Here is a 17,681-nt window from a genome sequence, read left to right on the forward strand (position 1 = left end):
AGAGAACAATAATATGGGTTTTTTACTTGAGACGGTGTGCCTCTGGCTGTCCTGGAACTCACAGATACGTGCCTGTCTCTGCCCCTCAAGTGCTAGGATTAAAGACATGTGCCACCAAGCCCGGGCATTATTTTTTTTTTTTCGAGACAGGGTTTCTCTGTGGCTTTGGAGGCTGTCCTGGAACTAGCTCTTGTAGACCAGGCTGGCCTCGAACTCACAGAGATCCGCCTGCCTCTGCCTCCCGAGTGCTGGGATTAAAGGCGTGCGCCACCAACGCCCGGCCTTTCTTAGATTATTTAGAAACAGGGTTTTCCTATGTGACCCAGGCTAGACCCTGAGCTCCTGGGCCTCCCAAGGGCTATAGCAACACTTGTGTATAGCATGCCTGTCTCTAACACATATGTAACAGGCTGAGCTGTGAGTAAGGAGGTTTCTAAGACAGCCTCTGCCTATACCAGGAAGGAGACCACCCCGACTGTCCCTTGGGAGGGAAATCTGGACTAACACTGCTGAGTCCACATGCCAGCGGCAGTCCAGACGCCTTGCTTGGTCCTCTCTGGCTCTGGGCTATGTACTTTCGATTTCTCTCCTGATAAAAATAAACTCTGACTCTTCCTCCACCTGTACTCCAGTGACAACGGGGTCAGTGACTGCGGTTGTTGGGACCAGGGTATCTGTGGGATGAGGGCATCTCCCCACACGTAACTTCCGTCTTTGTGAATTAGCCCGATCTGAACTTGGACCGCAGATGGGACCCTAAGCTACTTGGCCTTTGGTGTCTCACGCGGCAAGAGTTTTAAATGTCATGATGTTACTATAAGCGGTAGGCAGGTGAGAAGGCTCAATGGGCAAACTTGCTGCGAATCCTGACGACCTGAGTTCAAACCCCAGGACTCACATGGTGGAAGAGGAGAGCTTGCTCCTGCAGAAGTTGTCCTCTGACCCCTATACCTGCCCATGACAAGCACAGCACACTGCTGGGTCTATCTGTGAGGGGTTTCCAGAGAGGATTCGATCCCAAGGGCTCTGGCCCGATGCGTCACTGGTGACTCAGCGGGCTCATGATATGACTGGTATGTCTAGGTGGTGGCCAAAGGCAGGGGCTGGGACCCAGTTGGGGAAACTGTCACCAAGGTTTGTCCTCAGCATACATCTTGTCCTGGTTGCTTCCTTTTACTCTCTCTGCTTCTGGGACACTTTGGGTGAACTATTCTCTTCAGCCATGCCCTCCCCACCATGTTGGACTGACTGAACCTCTAAAACCATGAACCAAAACAAATAAAATTAAAGACTGGAATGATAGATGGCTGCTGTCTCAGAGGACCCACTTTCAATCCCCAGGACATGGATTGACTACTGAGCCACACCACCTAGACCCTCACTGGGAGATTCTAGGCAGGGGCTCTACCACTGAGCTACACCCCCAGCCCCTCACTGGGGATTCTAGGCAGGGCTCTGCCACTGAGCCACACCCCTAACCCCTCACTGGGGGATTCTAGGCAGGGCTCTACCACTGAGCCACGCCCTAGCCCCTCAGTGGCAAGTTCTAGCTAACTTGTATTCCCCATAGGCTCTACTGACTTTCCAGCAAGGTAGTATCCCACTTGTTTCTTCATAAGGTAGCCACCATAAATCTTCCCTTTTTAGTTTGTGCCTGCTTGCCAAAGAAGTGAAGCATTGTTTCTGGCCGGGCAGTGGTGGCACACACCTTCAATCTCAGCACACGGGAGGCAGAGGCAGGAAGATCTCTGTAAACCCTGGAGCAGCCAGGACTAAGAATTTCTCCCCGTGGCTACTGGCTAGCTGTATTTCTTCCAGGAGTGTTTGTCATTTTGTTTGTGGCAGACCTGAGTTCTGTCATGAATGTTACACTCCTCTCAGGCTGCTTCTGGGCTGAAGATGGGGTCTTGTCAGGCAGAAATGCTTAATGGTTTTAGACTTCACTTTTTGGATTTCAAGACAGAGTTTCTCTGAAGTTGCTCTTTAGGCCATGCTGGCCTCAAACTTGGAGATCTGCTTGCTTTTGTCTCCAGAGTGCTCCAGATTGCCTCCATATTAAAGATGTGTACCATCATCACTTAGCTGTTTTTGTTGTTTTGTTTTTTATGACCTTTCTTTGGACCAGTTTCTCCAGGATAAGATCTCCATTAAAAAAAAAAAAGAGTGGTGGCACTTTATAAATAGGTGGAGGGCAGAGACCCTGGTCAGATTCCACCCACGCCCCCCCATAAAGCCTGTCCTGAAAGCTATTCCTGTCCTTCCTCCCCCCTCCCATCCTAGAAAGGATGCTCTGTAGACTAGAAAACAGTGCTTTATGTGTGGGTGGGAACAGATGGCAGGAATGGGAGTCGCTGGAGCACATACTTTTTATGCATTCCAAGTATCTTAAGAGGTCTCAAGTCCCGCTCTCTGGTGCAGGATGTCTACACTGACTGGGAGTGTAGGAACTCGCTGTGGGGAGGAAGTTCAGGGCCAGAGAAGGCCACTGGGGTAGCTGATGGCACGGGTTGGGTGAGGTGTTCTTGGTCACCAGGTCACCAAGCGTGCAGCCCGGCCCCTCAAGGCAGACTTGGGAACCTCAGTGAGACTGCAGGAAATGCGTGTGTTCCAGTTCAGCACGCAGTGAATGGCCCGTGTCCCATCTGGGACTGCCATCAGAGCCACCTGGGGGGAAGGGAGCCTGGCTAACCAAACTCCAGGCTGCCGACCCACATTCCAACATCAAATCATGGGTCTGTGTGCTGTGTGATTTCCTTCCTGCAGGTGACTTACACCTTTCTGTGTGTCTAGCACAGTATGGGATAGTGTCCTTGTCATTGGTTGACCCTTTCTTCAAAAAGTGATTTAGGACTGGGCCATTCTCTCCAACCATTTGCTGACTGCTGCTACAACAATGGGGTTAAAAAAAAAAAGTCCTTTCCTCATGCTGATCTCACTCCTGGGGGCTGTGAGGAAACAGGGGAATCTGGGAGAAGGCTTAAGACCTGGCATTTCGAGAATGGGAGGAAGTGTGTACGGGCCAGGGGTTTTTGTGTTCTGGTGCTGGGTGGGACTGATCGTCCACTCTGGCATGTGATCAACAAACTCCTTGCCAAGTTGCAGGGGCAGCAAGATTCCAGCAAATTCATTGTCCCTTTTCTCCCAGCGTTTCCAATTTTTCTGTACTGAACCAGGGTTTTTAGACAAAGTCTCAGAGCTGGGGATGTGCAAAGCCCTGGGTTCAATATCTAGCACTACATAAAACCAGGCACGGTAGTGTATGTCCATAATCCCGGCACTCAGAAGGTACTCTAGGAGGACCAGGTCAAGGCTCTCTGCTAGCCCAGGATACTGGAGACCCCATCTCAACTTAAAATGAGGCGGGGACACTGGAGATGGTTTAGTGGTCCAGTTTCCTGACCTTAGAGGACCAGAGTCAGTTCTGGTGGCTTACAACTACTTGGAGATATTCTCCCTCCGGAATATCTCAAGGCCCTGTCTGGCTTCCATGAGAACACAAACATTAAAGAAAACTAATACCTTAAAACAAACACATGGAACAATGGTTCAGCAGTTAAGGGCACCGGCCAATCTTCCAGAGGACCCAGGTTAGATTTACGGCACCCATATGATGTCAGAAGACTATGGGTACTCTAGTTCCAGGGTCCTCTCAAGTTCAAGGAGAATGAAAAGTTCTAGAGACACTGGTCATTGGGAAGTTCTGGTTAGATTTTCTTACCCTTCACCCACCCTCAAGGGGCCACAGTGCAGCAAGCAGCAGACCCCAGGACACACAGGACCGGGCTGTTTTCTGAACGGGTGCATGGGGAGGACAGTGTGTGTGTTCCCTAGAGACACCTTTCTAGGCTGGCCCAGAGGGCTGTTGGATTTGTTCACCTGCAACTCGGAGGCCAGGGACACTTGACATTTTCCTTTTCTTTCTTTGTTCTTTTTTTGAGACAGGTGTAGCTTTGGAGCCTGTCCTGGAACTCGCTTTGTAGACTAGGCTGGCCTCGAACTCAGAGATCTGCCAGTCTCTGCCTCCTGAGTGCTGGGATTAAAGGTGTGCGCCACCACTGCCCAGTGCACTTGACTGGCTCTAAACCCCTTCCACTCAAGACCAGGAGACAGGGGTCATGCAAACATTCCTAGGAGGGTGAATATGATCAAAACATACTGTATACATGCATGAAAACCTCAATAAATATACACACACAAAAAAAAATGGACAAGCCAGGCAAGGACTATCACAGCATGGCCATCCAAGGCTTTGAGGCCCTGTCTCAGGAAAGGAATATGAAACGTGGGGACAGGAGTTCAAGAGCACCCTCCGCCACATAAGAGTTCCCAGTTAGCCCAAGCTACACGAGGCACTATCTGAAAAACAAAAACATGACAAATCTGAATTTCAAGCCTGTTGCAGGGCTGGAGAGATGGCTCGGTGTTTAAGGGCTTCCAGAGTCCCTGGGCTCAATTCCCAGGACCCACATGACTCACAACCATCTGTAATTCCAGTTCCAGGCGATCCACTACTACCTTCTGGCCTCTGTGGGCACCATGCACGAGGTGTACAGACATACATGCAGGGGAAATACTTGATCTACACAAATCCTTAAGAATAAAAAAAAAAAAATCAGGGCCAGCTGTGCCGACACACACCTGATTCCAGCAGAATTTGAGGCCACCCTGGTCTATATGAGATGTGTCAGAACAAAAATAAAACCAAAACACTATAGAGATTTAAAATTGATTTGTGTGTGTGCCTGAATATATGTGCACTACTTGCACACTGATGTAAGAGGCCAGAAGAGGCCACTGGATCCCCTGAACCCGACTTTATAGGTGGTTTTAAGGACCTGATGTGGGGACTGGGGACTGAACCCAGGTCCTCTGCAAAAGCAGCAAGCTCTCCCAAGACTAAACCACCTCTCCAGCCTCATCTGTTCCCTTTAAGGATGTACACTTGATTCCTTGCCAAAGGCGTTTGTAAACAGGAATTGAAGAGGGAGCCCTCTCTGATCCCCAAAGCAGCTTAGATTAGCCTTGGACTTGCTGGAAAGGACACAAGGGGAGGAAGGCAAGAATTCTCGTGGTACTGAAGAGTCATTTAGCTTTCTTCTTTTGCAGACTCCATTGTCTCAAGTGTTTGACATTCGGATACATGACCTCCCGGCTTACAGATGCTGCTGAGATTAATGTTCTTTGTGTCCTGGCAAGGCATGGTGGTGCTCGCCTGCTATCCCAGGACAGGAGGATCGGTTCAGAGTGTCCCTCAGTTAAACAGTGTGAAGCCACAGGAGACCCCTCTAGACAAACAGAAACACAGAAATAGCCGGGCGTTGGTGGCACACACCTTTAATCCCAGCACTCGGGAGGCAAGCTCTGTGAGTTCGAGGCCAGCCTGGTCTACAAGAGGGAGTTCCAGGACAGCCTCCAAAATACAGAGAAACGCTGTCTCGAGAGAAAAACAAAAAACCCACAAAAATAATAAAAACAGAAGTTGCAAGAAGACAGATGGAATGCCAAGGGTGACAAATGCCACCAGGAAAGGGACTACAGTGCTCAGAGGGGCTACAATTTACAGTAAGACGTGAAGGGAGACTGCAGTGAAATCCTTCAGCAAAGATGAGAAGGAACCGAAGAGGAAACCCTGTAATTATTCACAGGAAGAGCTTCCCTGCAGGTGAGCATGAGGATGCAGCTTAGTGGTAGTGGCTCCAAGGGGGGTGGGAGGACTGGGGCGTGGCTCAGTGGGAGAGCCCCTGCCTAGAATCCCCCAGTGAGGAGCTGGGGTGTGGCTCAGTGGTGGAGCCCCTGCCTAGAATACCCCAGTGAGGGGTTGGGGCGTGGCTCAGTGGGAGAGCCCCTGCCTAGAATCCCCCAGTGAGGGGCTGGGGGCGTGGCTCAGTGTTACAGCCCCTGCCTAGAATCCCCCAGGGCGGGGCTGGGGGGCGTGGCTCAGTGGAAGAACCCCTGCCTAGAATCCCCCAGTGAGGGGCTGGGGGCGTGGCTCAGTGTTAGAGCCCCTGCCTAGAATCCCCCAGTGAGGGGCTGGGGGCGTGGCTCAGTGGGAGAGCACCGGTAGACCAGTGGCCTCAGCACACTCAGCACTGGTGGCCGGCTCTGCTACAGCGGGTCTGTGCTACCTCAGTCCTGGGCCACAGAGGAGGAGCAGAGACAGTGTGGGTGGACTTTAGGAGGAGATGCTGCTTGTTAAGAAGAACGTAACAAGACCCCTGGGCTGGTCATAGCACTTTATTGAGGGGCGGAGCTCCAACATCTGCACAGCTACAACCTGAGGACAGAGAGAACAGAGGGCAGAGCTGAGGTGGATGAGTGGAGGGGCACGCCCAGTCTTTCACACTCGGTGCCCCTTCTGGTTTCCCCTGAGCACCCTCTCCACAACTACTCTAGATTCCTGGAACGCCCCGCCCCACTGGTTGACCAATCTCGGAGTTTGGGAAGGGCCCTGGGCCACCAGCTTTCAAAGGGAAGGCAGGCTCCTGTGGGGTGAGCAGGTCTGAGAGCCTGGCTCACAGGGTGCCTGTCAGCCACAGGGGGGGGGGGGCCTCACTCACTGCATCTCGCGGAAGGAGCGCTTCTCCACCAGCTTCACTTTGTATTTGCGCTTGAACCTGGAGAAGGGGCGAGCATGGTGAGCATCACTTACCTCAGCAGGCAGGGGCTCAGCCCCCACCACCCTCCCCACTGCAGCAGGTCTTACTTGGCTCGTTCCCGGGGCTCGATCATATTCCTCTTCTGGAAGCTCTTGAACCTGTCTCGGAGTATGTTACCTTCTGGCTGTGGGAGCGAGGGCAGAGACACTTTAGCAGGGTCTGGGAGAAGGAAGTCAGGCCCTGGACAGTGCTGGGGTCGAGATGGAGCTCAGTACTGTCCTGGGGTCAGCGTGTGCTATTCTGGCTAGGCTCAGAGGAAAGCCTAGGGCTGCAAAAACGGAGCCCTAGTGCCAGGCCAGGTTCCAGATGTGCACAGCTTGAGACCCACTAGGACCGATGTGAGACAGGCTGTGACAAAAGGCCTTCTGAGGGCCAGAGAACACAGCTGAACACCCCCGCCTCCCTGTGCCCTCAGACCCCAGGCAATGGCCCAACTGGCCCAGCCTAGGGCAGCCATGGTGTCGCCCACAGCCCCAGAGGGCACGGGGAGCAAGGATGGTTATCATCACTGGGCACAGGGTCCCCACAGCACCCTGCCACCCTCATGGAGAGTACCTTCAGTGTCCGGAGTGAGTCCGACAACTCGGAGCTGAGCTGCACATCAATGTCAGGGTCCTGGTACCTACAGGAAACGGGGCAGACGGCACTGGGGTTGGCTCTGATGGGGCCCCGAGACCCCCGTTTCCTGCAAGCTTAGCCCAGGCCTCACTTGAGCCGCCCCAGCCTTCGGGGCTTGTTAGCCTCTGCCAGCCGCTTCAAGCGCCGCTGCTCCTTCCGGCGCGCCAGCTCGGTGAGCCGCCGGGCCACCTGGGCCTTGATCCCACGCAGCCTGAAGAGCTCCTGGTGCTGAAGCCGGGCTGCCCTCAGCGCAGCCTGCTGTACCCGCTGGGGACGGAGAGTAAGGAGAGCTCACTCAACCTAGTGCCTTGCCCACCCAGGGCCCCACAGCGCCATGGCCTCCCTCTCGATGGCACTGCTCATCAGCTCACTCAACAGCTGTTCGCCTTCTCATCCACCTCTGTCCCAGGGCCCTGCCCTCGAGGCCTGCGAGGCCGTGCTGAGGGGCCTGTGCCGAACGGGAGGGCTCCCGGGCAACACGGGCCTGCAGGGCAGGGCGCTCACCAGCTTGCGAGCAGCCTTCTCCCGCCGCCGCTGCTGCTCTGTCTTCTTCTCCGTCCTCTTCTCCGCAGGGCCAGTGGGTGACGTCTCGCCGGCCGCATCGTCAGCCGCCGGCCGCTCAACACAGTCTGGCCCGTCCTCACCGTCGGATTCCTCCAGCAGGCCTTCACACAGCTCCCGAAACGCCGACTCCTAGGGAGCACGGCCGTCAGCAGCAGCGGGGCAGCTGGGGTTACAGGCAGGGACAAATGGTGGCTGGGGCTCACCTGGGTGGCAGCTTGCTCGACAGTGGGCAGGGCCAGCTGTCGCTCCAGCTTCTCTGCCTCTTTCTCTCGCTGCAGCTCCACCTCGTGGGCCTTCAGAAGCAGGGCCTGGGCAGGGGTGAGTTTGGGGAGAATCTGGGGTCAGGACTGCCCTCCTGACCCCTACCTCACCCCGGTCCCACCTCATGACTGTACGGTCTACGCGGACACAGCCGGACCATCCTCACCCTCACGCATGCTGGGTTCTGGTTAGACGGCAGTCCCAGGGAGGGAAGCGAACAGGGGCCTGAGCTAAGGGGAGAAGGGACTGCAGGGGAGGGCTGGCGGGAACCAGGACTCCAAAGTGACAGCCGCACCTAGGTCTTGGCCGGGCACCCTCTGCACACCTACCTGGTGATCTTCGAAGGTTGGGTTGTAGGAGGCTCCTGCAGGAGTCACCTCTACTGCAGGCACCTGGGAGGGCTTGACATGGAGGCGTGATGGCCGCTGCAGGAAGACAAGACCAGGGAGGATGAGCTCCACACCCCTACAATGCCCACACCGCATCTTCAAGACCAGCGTAGGACTAAGAGGCGGGCCTGATGAGGTAGGCCTCAAGATGACTGAGAGAGATTAAAGGCTTCACCCTGCACCTCTCTCTTCTGCACCCAGCTTCCACCATGTAAGGACACAGACACCAGACCCCTCCCCTCCCAGATCACTGAGCCTATCTCACGGGAGCCAGAGGCATAACTCTCCCACGTGGGGTGCCATGGTAGAGGCTGCAGGCCGACCAGCCATTTACAGCACCGCACACCCTGCACAGGGGACAACTGTACCAGGGGTGCGCAAGCTTGCCAGACAGGGCTTTGCAGGTCTCTCCTATGACAAGGCACAAGACCACTGCGGGAGAAGGGGCACGCGTGTCACGCTGGGTCTGGGTGGTCAGACAAGTCCTAGCACACTGCCACCTTTGGCTGTGCTATGGGCCTTTCTGCTGTCTTTCACAGAAGGTGACAATTCTAATGCCCATGTGGTCCAAAAGTCCCCAGAGGAAACGAGGAACAGAAAATCCAGGGCCACCCAAGATCTTCCAATGGAACCTCAGGTGGCCAAGAGTTTTCTTGCCCACCCACAACTAGTCTCCTCCCTGGTATAGGCCCTATACTGAGGGGTCCCCTAGTAGCCCAAACTCCTCACACCTGATCCTGTGAGCTCTGGGGCTATTGTCTTAGGACTGTCTCCTGCACACACGCCGGCTCAGGAACCTCTGCACACCCTTGGCTGCAGGGGTCTCTGGCCCTGCTCTGACCATGGCTGGCTTGCACCTCCAGATCTCCAACCCCAGGAGCTTTTCTCTAGTGATGGCTCCAGGACTCACTGAAGCCTGTCCCCCAACCTCTCATTTCCTAGAGACACACGACACATGGATATAAAGGGTGAGGTTGCCGGGCGTTGGTGGCACACGCCTTTAATCCCAGCACTCGGGAGGCAGAGGCAGGCGGATCTCTGTGAGTTCGAGGTCAGCCTGGTCTACAAAGAGAGTTCCAGGACAGTCTCCAAAGCCACAGAGAAACCCTGTCTCGAAAAACCAAAAAGTGACGCTTCCTCTGGCCTCACAGGGAGCAATACTTTATCCCCCCAACAGTGCAGAGAACGCTACACCACCTGGCTCACAGAAGCCACGGTCCAGAGCTCAAGATGATGGCCACAAACCACCCATAAACCCACAGTGCCAGCGCTGGGCACCCCGCAGTTTTCAGGCATTTCTTCTCTAACCTGCACCTCCCCAGCTGTCCTAAGCAGGTTGTCACCCACACTCTGAGAGGAAGGAATGGAGGCACTGAAGTGAGGTCACCTTCCCAAGGTGAGTGTCACTGTGGGAGCTAGGAGAGGGACATGGGCCACTAGGATGACTGCCTCAGAGGCAGGGATGGAGACCCCCAGGGAGCAACCCTCCCTACCCCACTGCCTGCCTGTGCAAACGTACCCTCACTCCTTTCTTCTTGGTCTGCTCCAGAAAAAATGTGTCCTGATCGGCCAACGGCTTGTCCAGAGGGTCTGAGGAGAGAGGAGAGCAATTGCAGCGGGCTTTCTCCAGGGACCCTCCAGTCCCTCCACACTGCTCAAAGTGCCACCGAAATCCACGTAAGGGAAGAGGATGCTGGAAAAGGATGCTCAGACCCCATGGCCTCAAACCACACCTCAAGGGGATCTGGGAAGTGGTGGGCGATTGAAGGCTGTGGGGGAAGCCCCCACAAGCAGGAAAGGATGGCACTGAGGACTTCGGACTCCCTGTTAGAAGACTGTCACACTAACACCTGTAACACATGCCCTGGGAGCCACTCTTGGACAGTGTATGATATGGACAACTGCCGATGGCAGTCCCGTCCATCTGCAAGCGAGAACACAATCACTCACTGTTTGGGCTCCAGAGGTCATAGAAGGGCCGCTCAGTGATGTCCTGGAGCCCGGGTCTGGCCTTTGCTGCAGGAGGGCTGAGGAGTCGGGCCCGTGCCTTGCGCACCTCCCTGGGCAGCTCACCCTGTTTCGCCAGTTTCTCCCATAGCTCCTCCTTTCGCCTGAACTTCTTGGCATTAGGGACCTGGTGTGCGAGGATGCTGGGTAAGGGGAGAGTGGCATCTGGTGAGGCGACAGCTGAGCAGTGACCAGTCAACAGCCCCTGCCTGGTCCAGGCTACCCTGCTGCCTTGGTACCAGGACTGAATCACCCCACATTTCTGCAGAAAGTCTTCAGGGCCCAGGGCCAGAGGGACTCACTCTTTGGGAGCAGGGACCTTAGAAGGATTCTCAAGGGTAAGGTCAACCCGTAGGGGTTTCTGGAGACGCTGTGACTTCTTCTGGACCCAGGTCTTCTTGTTCCGTTCTGCAGTAGAGAAGAGTCCTCACCTTAGACCTCCCTGCCTTCATAAACCAATGCCCGACTTCAGGTCTACTGAGGCCAGACAGCCTGCAACCCAGGCTAACCAGCACATGCCCCAAGGTTCCCAGACTGATCTTGTTCACCTTCAGGGGAAGATCCCAAAGGCCCAGATCTGACCCACCCACGACCTAAGCCAGCAAGAGGCAGGCCTTGTGATGGGGACTAAGTCCCCACAGACCCATCTGGAGGGACTCAGAGACACAGCAGGGAAAGGATCTCAGAACTAACAGGGAAGAGGGAAGGCACCCTGGACACTGAGGCTCCAGAGGGACCTGCTGTGGCCATCTCTCAGCACTTGGCTTTCAACTTCCAAGGGCCACCAGGTCAAGCAAGAATTCTACTGCAGACCACACTAAGGAGGCCGAGTACGGTAGTGTACACCTGAAATACTAAACTCGGGAGGCTGAGGCAGGAGGACCGAGTCTTTGGCCAGTCTGAGATAAACAGAGAGAACCTAATTCCACAGATTAACAGGGGGTGGGACGCAGCGCTGCATATAGCAATAATAACAGCGGCAGCGAGATGCCATGGAAGCCTGAGTGATGGACTCCAAGACTCGCTCAGTGGCAAAGACTCCTGCCGCCCAGCCTGACAACACGAGTCTAACCCAGGAACCCACAGGTAGAAGATCTGACGCCTACATGCTGTCCTCTGATAAAACGTGTGCCATGACATGTGTGTGTAAACACACAAAACAGATGTAAAAACAAAAACCAAATGCTAACTTTCTTTAGGGATAAAACTTTGTAGCTTGACCTGGCGGTGGTGGCTCAAGCCTTTCATCCCAGCACTAGGGAGGCAGAGTCAGATGGATGTCAGTGAGGTCAAGGCCATTTTCAGGACAGACAACCAGAGTTGTTACACAGAGAAGCCCTATCTCAAAAACAACAGGAAAAAAAAAATCTTTGCAGCTGGGCCTGTTGACTACCCGTAATCCAAGCACTTGGGAGGGCCCCAGGCAAGAGGATATGAGCTCCAGGGCAGCCTAGCTACACAGTGACCCCTTAGCGAGCCTGGGCACAGAATGAGATCTTGTTTCAAAACAAAAACCTAGAAGTCTCTAAGTTAGGCAAACGTAAGCCAGAATCAGAAAGATAAACACCGTGTTTTCCCTTATATGTAGAACCTAGATTTAAAATTAAATTACATGCATCGGCCTGTGTATGAAGGTACACACCTTTAATTCCATCAGAGACAGGAAGATTTTCGGTGAGTTCTAGACCTGCCTGGTCTGCACAGCAAGTTCCAGGCCAACAAGGCCGAATACTGAGACCTTGTGCAAACAAACAACCCAAACCAAAAGGACTTCCACGTATGTCACAAAATTAGAAAGGAGATTGGGAGGCAGGGAAAAGCTCAGCAGTTACACATACTCTGTGTTTGTGTTTGCAGATGGATGTGTGTGTGTGTGTGTGTGTGTGTGTGTGTGTGTGTGTGTGTGTGTGTGTGTGTTCCTGTGTATCAGTTCCCAGCACTCCCATGGAGATTCACAACCATCTCTAACTCCAGTTCCAGGAGATCTAATTAATGCTCTCTTTTGATCTCTGGGGGCACCATGCACACGTGGCATACACACTCATAGGCAAAGCACTCATACACATAAATAAATCTAACAAACGTTTTTTTAAACATAGAAAACAAAGAAGGGAACTATCACAAGGGAACCAGCTAGAGAAGACAGGGAGGGAGTAAATGAGAATAAAGTATGGAGACATTAAAGCATCATGATGAAACCCATTTCTTTACAAGCTAATGTAGAAATCAGTTTAAAAAGAAAAAAGTCAAGCCGGGTGTTGGTGGCTCACGCCTTTAATCTCAGCGCTCGGGAGGCAGAGGCAGGTGGATCTCTGTGAGTTTGAAGCCAGCCTGGTCTACAGAGCAGCCTCCAAATCAATACAGAGAAACCCTGTCTCAAAAAAGAAAGTCCTGTTTTCATTAACAGGAGCTTCGGGCTCACGTTGTCAATGTGAAGGTGCCCATTTGCTGGCAAAACTCCCAGCTTGCCCTGCAAAGTCATTGGCTGTCCTGCTTGTTTTCAGTACCTGCTGAATCACTGAGTGTTTTTCTGCCACACCGGCGAAAACCCCAATTACTCATCAAAGCAATCCCTAACTTGCCCTTGCCTTCGTGTCTCAGCAGGCCCAAACCTAAATTCTAACGGGGTAAAGCCAGCTTGTCAAGACATGTTTCCCACTTACTGGCTACAGCAGATCCTCTTGTTCTCTTTGTTTTGAGACAGGATCTCACTGTGTAGTCCTGGCTGTCCTGAAACTCATGTGTAGACCAGGCTGGCCTGCAACTCAGAGATCTACCTGCCTTCTGCCTCCCGAGTGCTGGGATTAAAGGGGTGGGTTACCACATCAGCCATCATGCTCTTTTAAACAAAGGGCTGGGGGGGGGCAGTACAGCTCAGTGATTTTTGCCTCGCCATGTGTGAGGTCTGGATTCAATCTCCAGTATTGAGAAAAAACAAACAAGGTTGCCTTTCTTAAAATAATCTCAAACCAGCTGGGCGGTGGTGGCACACGCCTTTAATCCCAGCACTGCGGAGGCAGAGGCAGGCGGATCTCTGTGAGTTAAGACCAGTCTAGTCTACAGAGTTAGTTCCAGGACAGCCTCCAAAGCTACAGAGAAACCCTGTCTCGAAAAACAAAACAAAAAACAGTATAATCTCAAGCCTTCTCTCCATCCCATTTAAAATGGTCCCTTCCACCCTCTTGTGGTAGAGCACCCCTCTATAAGCAACACTCAGGAGGCAGAGGCAAGCAGGTCTCTAAGTGTGAGACCAATCTGGCATACATGATGAGATTCTGTCTCAAAAAAATTTTTTTTAAATTTTGTTGTTGTTACTGGTTTTCTTTCTATAGCCTGAACTTGCTACGTACACCAGGCTGGTCTTAAACGTAGGCCATCTGCCTCTACCTCCCAAGTGCCGGGACTCCAGGCTTGTGCCCCCCCCCATCTCCCTAAAACGCTGACTTTTCAAATGATATCATCAATGCAGACCTCACGTGACTGCAAAACTCACACAAGGCCACCAAAAGCACTCCTCACCTTTTTTCTGGGATCCAGTGTCCACGAAGAAGAGCTTTTCATCTGGGGCCTCGGCCAACAAGCCACTGAAGGGTAAAAATGCAGACCATTAGCCAAAATGGTGCCGGGAAGACCACAGGCATTCTGAGGTGGAGCCCAACTCTGGTCCATTCCAACGCCTCCTTCAACCATGGGGTCCTCCTAGGCTACATCTGGGGCTTTTCACGTTACATCACGTAGGACTAAGAACATACCACGCTGGGAGGCACGTATGTTATCCCCCATTCACTTGAAATTCTTCAAACTTGGTGGCACAAGGCTTTTTAAATCCCAGCATCGGGGCCAGCTTACAGACACTTGGTATGTCTACACAGGACCACATACTGAGCGCCAGGCCATCCAGGACTGCCTCACTAGCCAGCTAAATAAAAACACAATAAATTTCAACTCTGACGGAACTGCTGTATACGAATTTGTTCAGGACCGTACTAATAACGCCTCCGATCCCGAGATCCCCGGAGCCGGAAGTCCCCAAGTGGGTCTAGCGCCCGGCCGCAATGAGCCAAGCCTGGCCGCCGGAAGTCCCGCCCCACGTACCCGGTCGTGCGCTCCTGCAGCCGCACGTCTTCCAGGAACTGGTCGACCTCTAGCCCCAGCGGCTCCTCAGCGAGCCTTCTCCAGCCGCGCTTTTTGTTTCTGGGGCCCCGGCGCCGCCGCCTGAGAGCCGGATCCACCGACGTGGGCCGCAGCCCCAGGAAGCCAGAGTCCGCATGGCTTTTCGCGCCGCGCCTCTCGCCGCCGCCCTTGCTTCCCGCCGCCATCTTCTTAAAGGAAGCGCTGGCTCGCTCGGACTCTTGATATCCGGTTTGGAAGTGGGCGTGACGCACTTCCTGTTGCGGCCGTCTTGGTAAAGGATAGTTTCTCTTCCAGGCTCTTTTTTCTTCTTCTTTTTTTAATTAAAGATTTTATTTATCTTATGTACATGAGCGCTCTATCTGCATGTGCACCTTTATGCCAGAAGAGGGCATCCGATCCCTCTATAGATGGTTGTGAGCCACCATGTGGTCGCTGGGAATTGAACCCAGGTCCTCTGCAAGAACCGTCGGTGTTCTTAGCTGCTAAGTCCTCTCTTCAGACCCTTCTTATTTTTTTCTTGCTGTAATTTTGTTTTTATTGCTTTTTTTTCGAGACAGGGTTTCTCTGTATTGTTTTGGAGCCTGTCCTGGAACTCACTCGGTAGACCAGGTTGGTCTCAAACTCACGGAGATCCGCCTGCCTCTGCCTCCCGAGTGCTGGGATTAAAGGCGTGTGCCACCGACGCCCGGCTCCTTTTTTTTAAAAAAAGATTCATTTTTATTTTATGTGCATTGGCGTTCTCGCCTGCATGTATGTCTGTGTGAGAGTGTCAGGTTATAGACACTCGTGAGCTGTGATGTGGGTGCTGGGAATTGAACCCAGGTCCTCTGGAAGAGCAGTGGGTGCTCTTAACCGCTGAGCTGTCTCTCCAGCCCCAATTTTTCTAAAAAGGTGAGTCACGTGTAATTCAAGAAAGCTAAGAACTCTTCATGTAGGAGGAGATGACGTTGAATTCCTGACCCTCTGTGGTCACCTGACATAATGCCACCATACCAAGATCCTGTGTTTGCAGCTGGGACCTGCAATTTCCGACTGGTGGAGAGTAGGTTATGCAGATTGTTGGTTCTCACTCTGAGCAATACGCCTTTCCCAGTGTCCTCAAATGTTGCTCCAACTGCTTTTTAAAAATGCTTTTTAAAATTTATTTTTATTTTATGTGCAGTGGTATTTTGCCATGGGTGTCAAGTCCCCTGAATTACAGACAGTTGTGAGCTGCCATGTGGGTGCTGGGAATTGAACCCAGGTCCTCTGGAAGAGCAGTCAGTGCTCTTAGCCACTGAGCCATCTCTCCAGCCCCCAAACCACTTGTTTTTAATTTGACAAATTTCATACATGCCTTGGCCATTTTCTCTTCCCATTGCCTTCTCGAATACCTTTGCAACCCCTGCTGCGTCACGATTCTTTCAAACTTTCCTTTCCCTTCATGCGCTTTGTTGTTTTGTGACACCCTGGATTTATAAGGATTTTTTTTTTTTGCATGAGATGAGTGAAGGGTTAGTCAGAGGCAACTGATCAGCCCCTACATCACTGAAGGACACCCCTCATTTCCAAACAGTTACTGCCATAAGGGTGGAGTTGGGTGAATTTTTCTTTAAAAGGGTGGAGTCGGGTGGATTTTCCTTTAACTTCTTTATTAAAGAGTATGCCGGGCATGGGGCTGCCAGGATGACTCAGTAGGTAAAGGCTGTTGCTACCAAGCCTGGTGACCTGAGATGAATCCCCAGAACCCATGTGATGGGAGCAGAGCCAGCTTCTGCAAGCAGGCGGTTTACATGCCTTTCCCAGGGCATGCTGTGGCATATTCATTTACATACACATTTAAAGAGAAAAAGAAGAAGTTGGGTACTGTTCTTCACAGCCCTAGCCCTATCTTTTCAAGAGGTGCCAAGGCAGGAGGATCACATGTTCATGGTCCGCCCTGTCCTGCAGAGCGAGTATCTTAGAGAGACTGCCTGAAAATGGAAAACAAGGGCTGAGGAGATGGCTCAGTGGTAAAAGGGCTCTCTGGGCAATCCATCAGGACCTGAATTTATAGAAGAAACTGAATACGCCTGCCGGCGGTGGCGCACGCCTTTGATCCCAGCACTGGGGAGGCAGAGGCGGGTGGATCTCTGTGAGTTCCAGGCCAGCCTGGTCTACAAGAGCTAATTCCGGGACAGCCTCCAAAGCCACAGAGAAACCCTGTCTCGAAAAACCAAAAAAAAAAACAAAAAAAAAAAAACTGAATATTTGGCCCAGAGAGATGATTCAGCTGTTAAAAACACTGGCTGCTCTTGCAGAAGACTCTGGTTCAATTCCCAAGACCTATGGGTGTCTCACAACGGCCTGTATTTTCAGCTCTTCGGGATTCACGCACGTGTGTGTGCATGAAAACAACTATACACATAAGTGCAGAGTAAAAGTATTTTTTAAAGCTCCAATTCTAGCATCTAGCATATTGGAAACGGAAGACCTTTAGGAAGGTCTAAGTTGGACACACAGAATGTGATGATATTCAAGCAACATTAGTTGCATATTTTTTTCACAGGCTTAGGAAAGAGACTCAGAATCATTGCTCTTGGCATAGTACTACGCAGTGCCTTAGTTTTCTTAGCTGGAAAGCGGGAATAATAATACTGTTATTCTGGAAATAATACTTAATTCATGTAAAGCGTGAAGCACTTGAGGTGGTGCCTAGCATCTGAGTACCAGCTACTGCCGCTGCCTCCACCCCCACCCCATCCCCCAGGAGCCCCTGGGAAGTGGTATTCATCCAAAGAGGTCTACAGAGGGTTTTGCTTTCCCATCCATGCTGAGAGTGGAAACCAGAGCCCCACGCAGTGCAGGCAGCTCACCACCCAACCTCACCCTCCCCCCCCAAGACAGGCTCAGACTGGCCTGCTGCCGATGTGCTTGCAAAGGACCACTATCCCAGCCTCTTAAAAGGAAAAAGGCACGGGCAGGCAACACATCGCTCCAGGGTCACACAGCAGAACTCAGCTCAATCCTTGCCCAGGGTGTTGAGGTGATGGCCTGGACTGAGTCACTAACCACCTTCCCACCAGACTACGCC

General features: G+C 52.6%; 1 protein-coding gene and 1 non-coding gene across 3 annotated transcripts; both read right to left on the bottom strand.

Annotated features, from left to right (window-relative positions):
- Nucleotides 1–6,216: 6,216 nt before the first annotated feature.
- On the bottom strand, nt 6,217–14,832 carry Nop53 (NOP53 ribosome biogenesis factor). 2 transcript variants are annotated; one of them, XM_005086451.3, is made up of 13 exons: nt 14,591–14,832; nt 14,015–14,079; nt 10,798–10,903; nt 10,439–10,638; nt 10,008–10,078; nt 8,429–8,524; nt 8,042–8,146; nt 7,779–7,967; nt 7,366–7,541; nt 7,212–7,278; nt 6,704–6,780; nt 6,558–6,614; nt 6,217–6,274 (listed from the first exon to the last, which is right to left on the bottom strand). In XM_005086451.3, the coding sequence occupies exons 1-13, from the start codon at nt 14,812–14,814 to the stop codon at nt 6,268–6,270; spliced, it is 1,440 nt and encodes a 479-aa protein (XP_005086508.1). In that variant the 5' UTR covers nt 14,815–14,832; the 3' UTR covers nt 6,217–6,267. The 2 variants fall into 2 exon arrangements, with proteins under 2 accessions (XP_005086508.1, XP_012980947.1); XM_013125493.2 differs by lacking the exon at nt 6,217–6,274 and having other exon boundaries at nt 6,554–6,614.
- Nucleotides 7,063–7,171, bottom strand: LOC121135613. The gene has a single exon (XR_005872716.1). It is a non-coding gene; the product is annotated as a small nucleolar RNA SNORD23 (small nucleolar RNA).
- Nucleotides 14,833–17,681: the final 2,849 nt, after the last annotated feature.

Source organism: Mesocricetus auratus, unplaced genomic scaffold (genome assembly GCF_017639785.1).
Source record: "Mesocricetus auratus isolate SY011 unplaced genomic scaffold, BCM_Maur_2.0 Super-Scaffold_100038, whole genome shotgun sequence".
Classification (NCBI taxonomy): domain Eukaryota; kingdom Metazoa; phylum Chordata; class Mammalia; order Rodentia; family Cricetidae; genus Mesocricetus; species Mesocricetus auratus.

Excerpts from the sequence above, each read along its gene's own strand:
- Nop53 (XM_005086451.3), bottom strand. The coding sequence starts at position 14,814 with ATGGCGGCGGGAAGCAAGGGCGGCGGCGAGAGGCGCGGCGCGAAAAGC. Across the intron at positions 7,542-7,778 it reads AGAAGGCTGCTCGCAAGCTG|CGGGTACAGCAGGCTGCGCT; the intron begins GTGAGCGCCCTG and ends CTCCGTCCCCAG. Across the intron at positions 6,781-7,211 it reads ACTCACTCCGGACACTGAAG|CCAGAAGGTAACATACTCCG; the intron begins GTACTCTCCATG and ends TCGCTCCCACAG.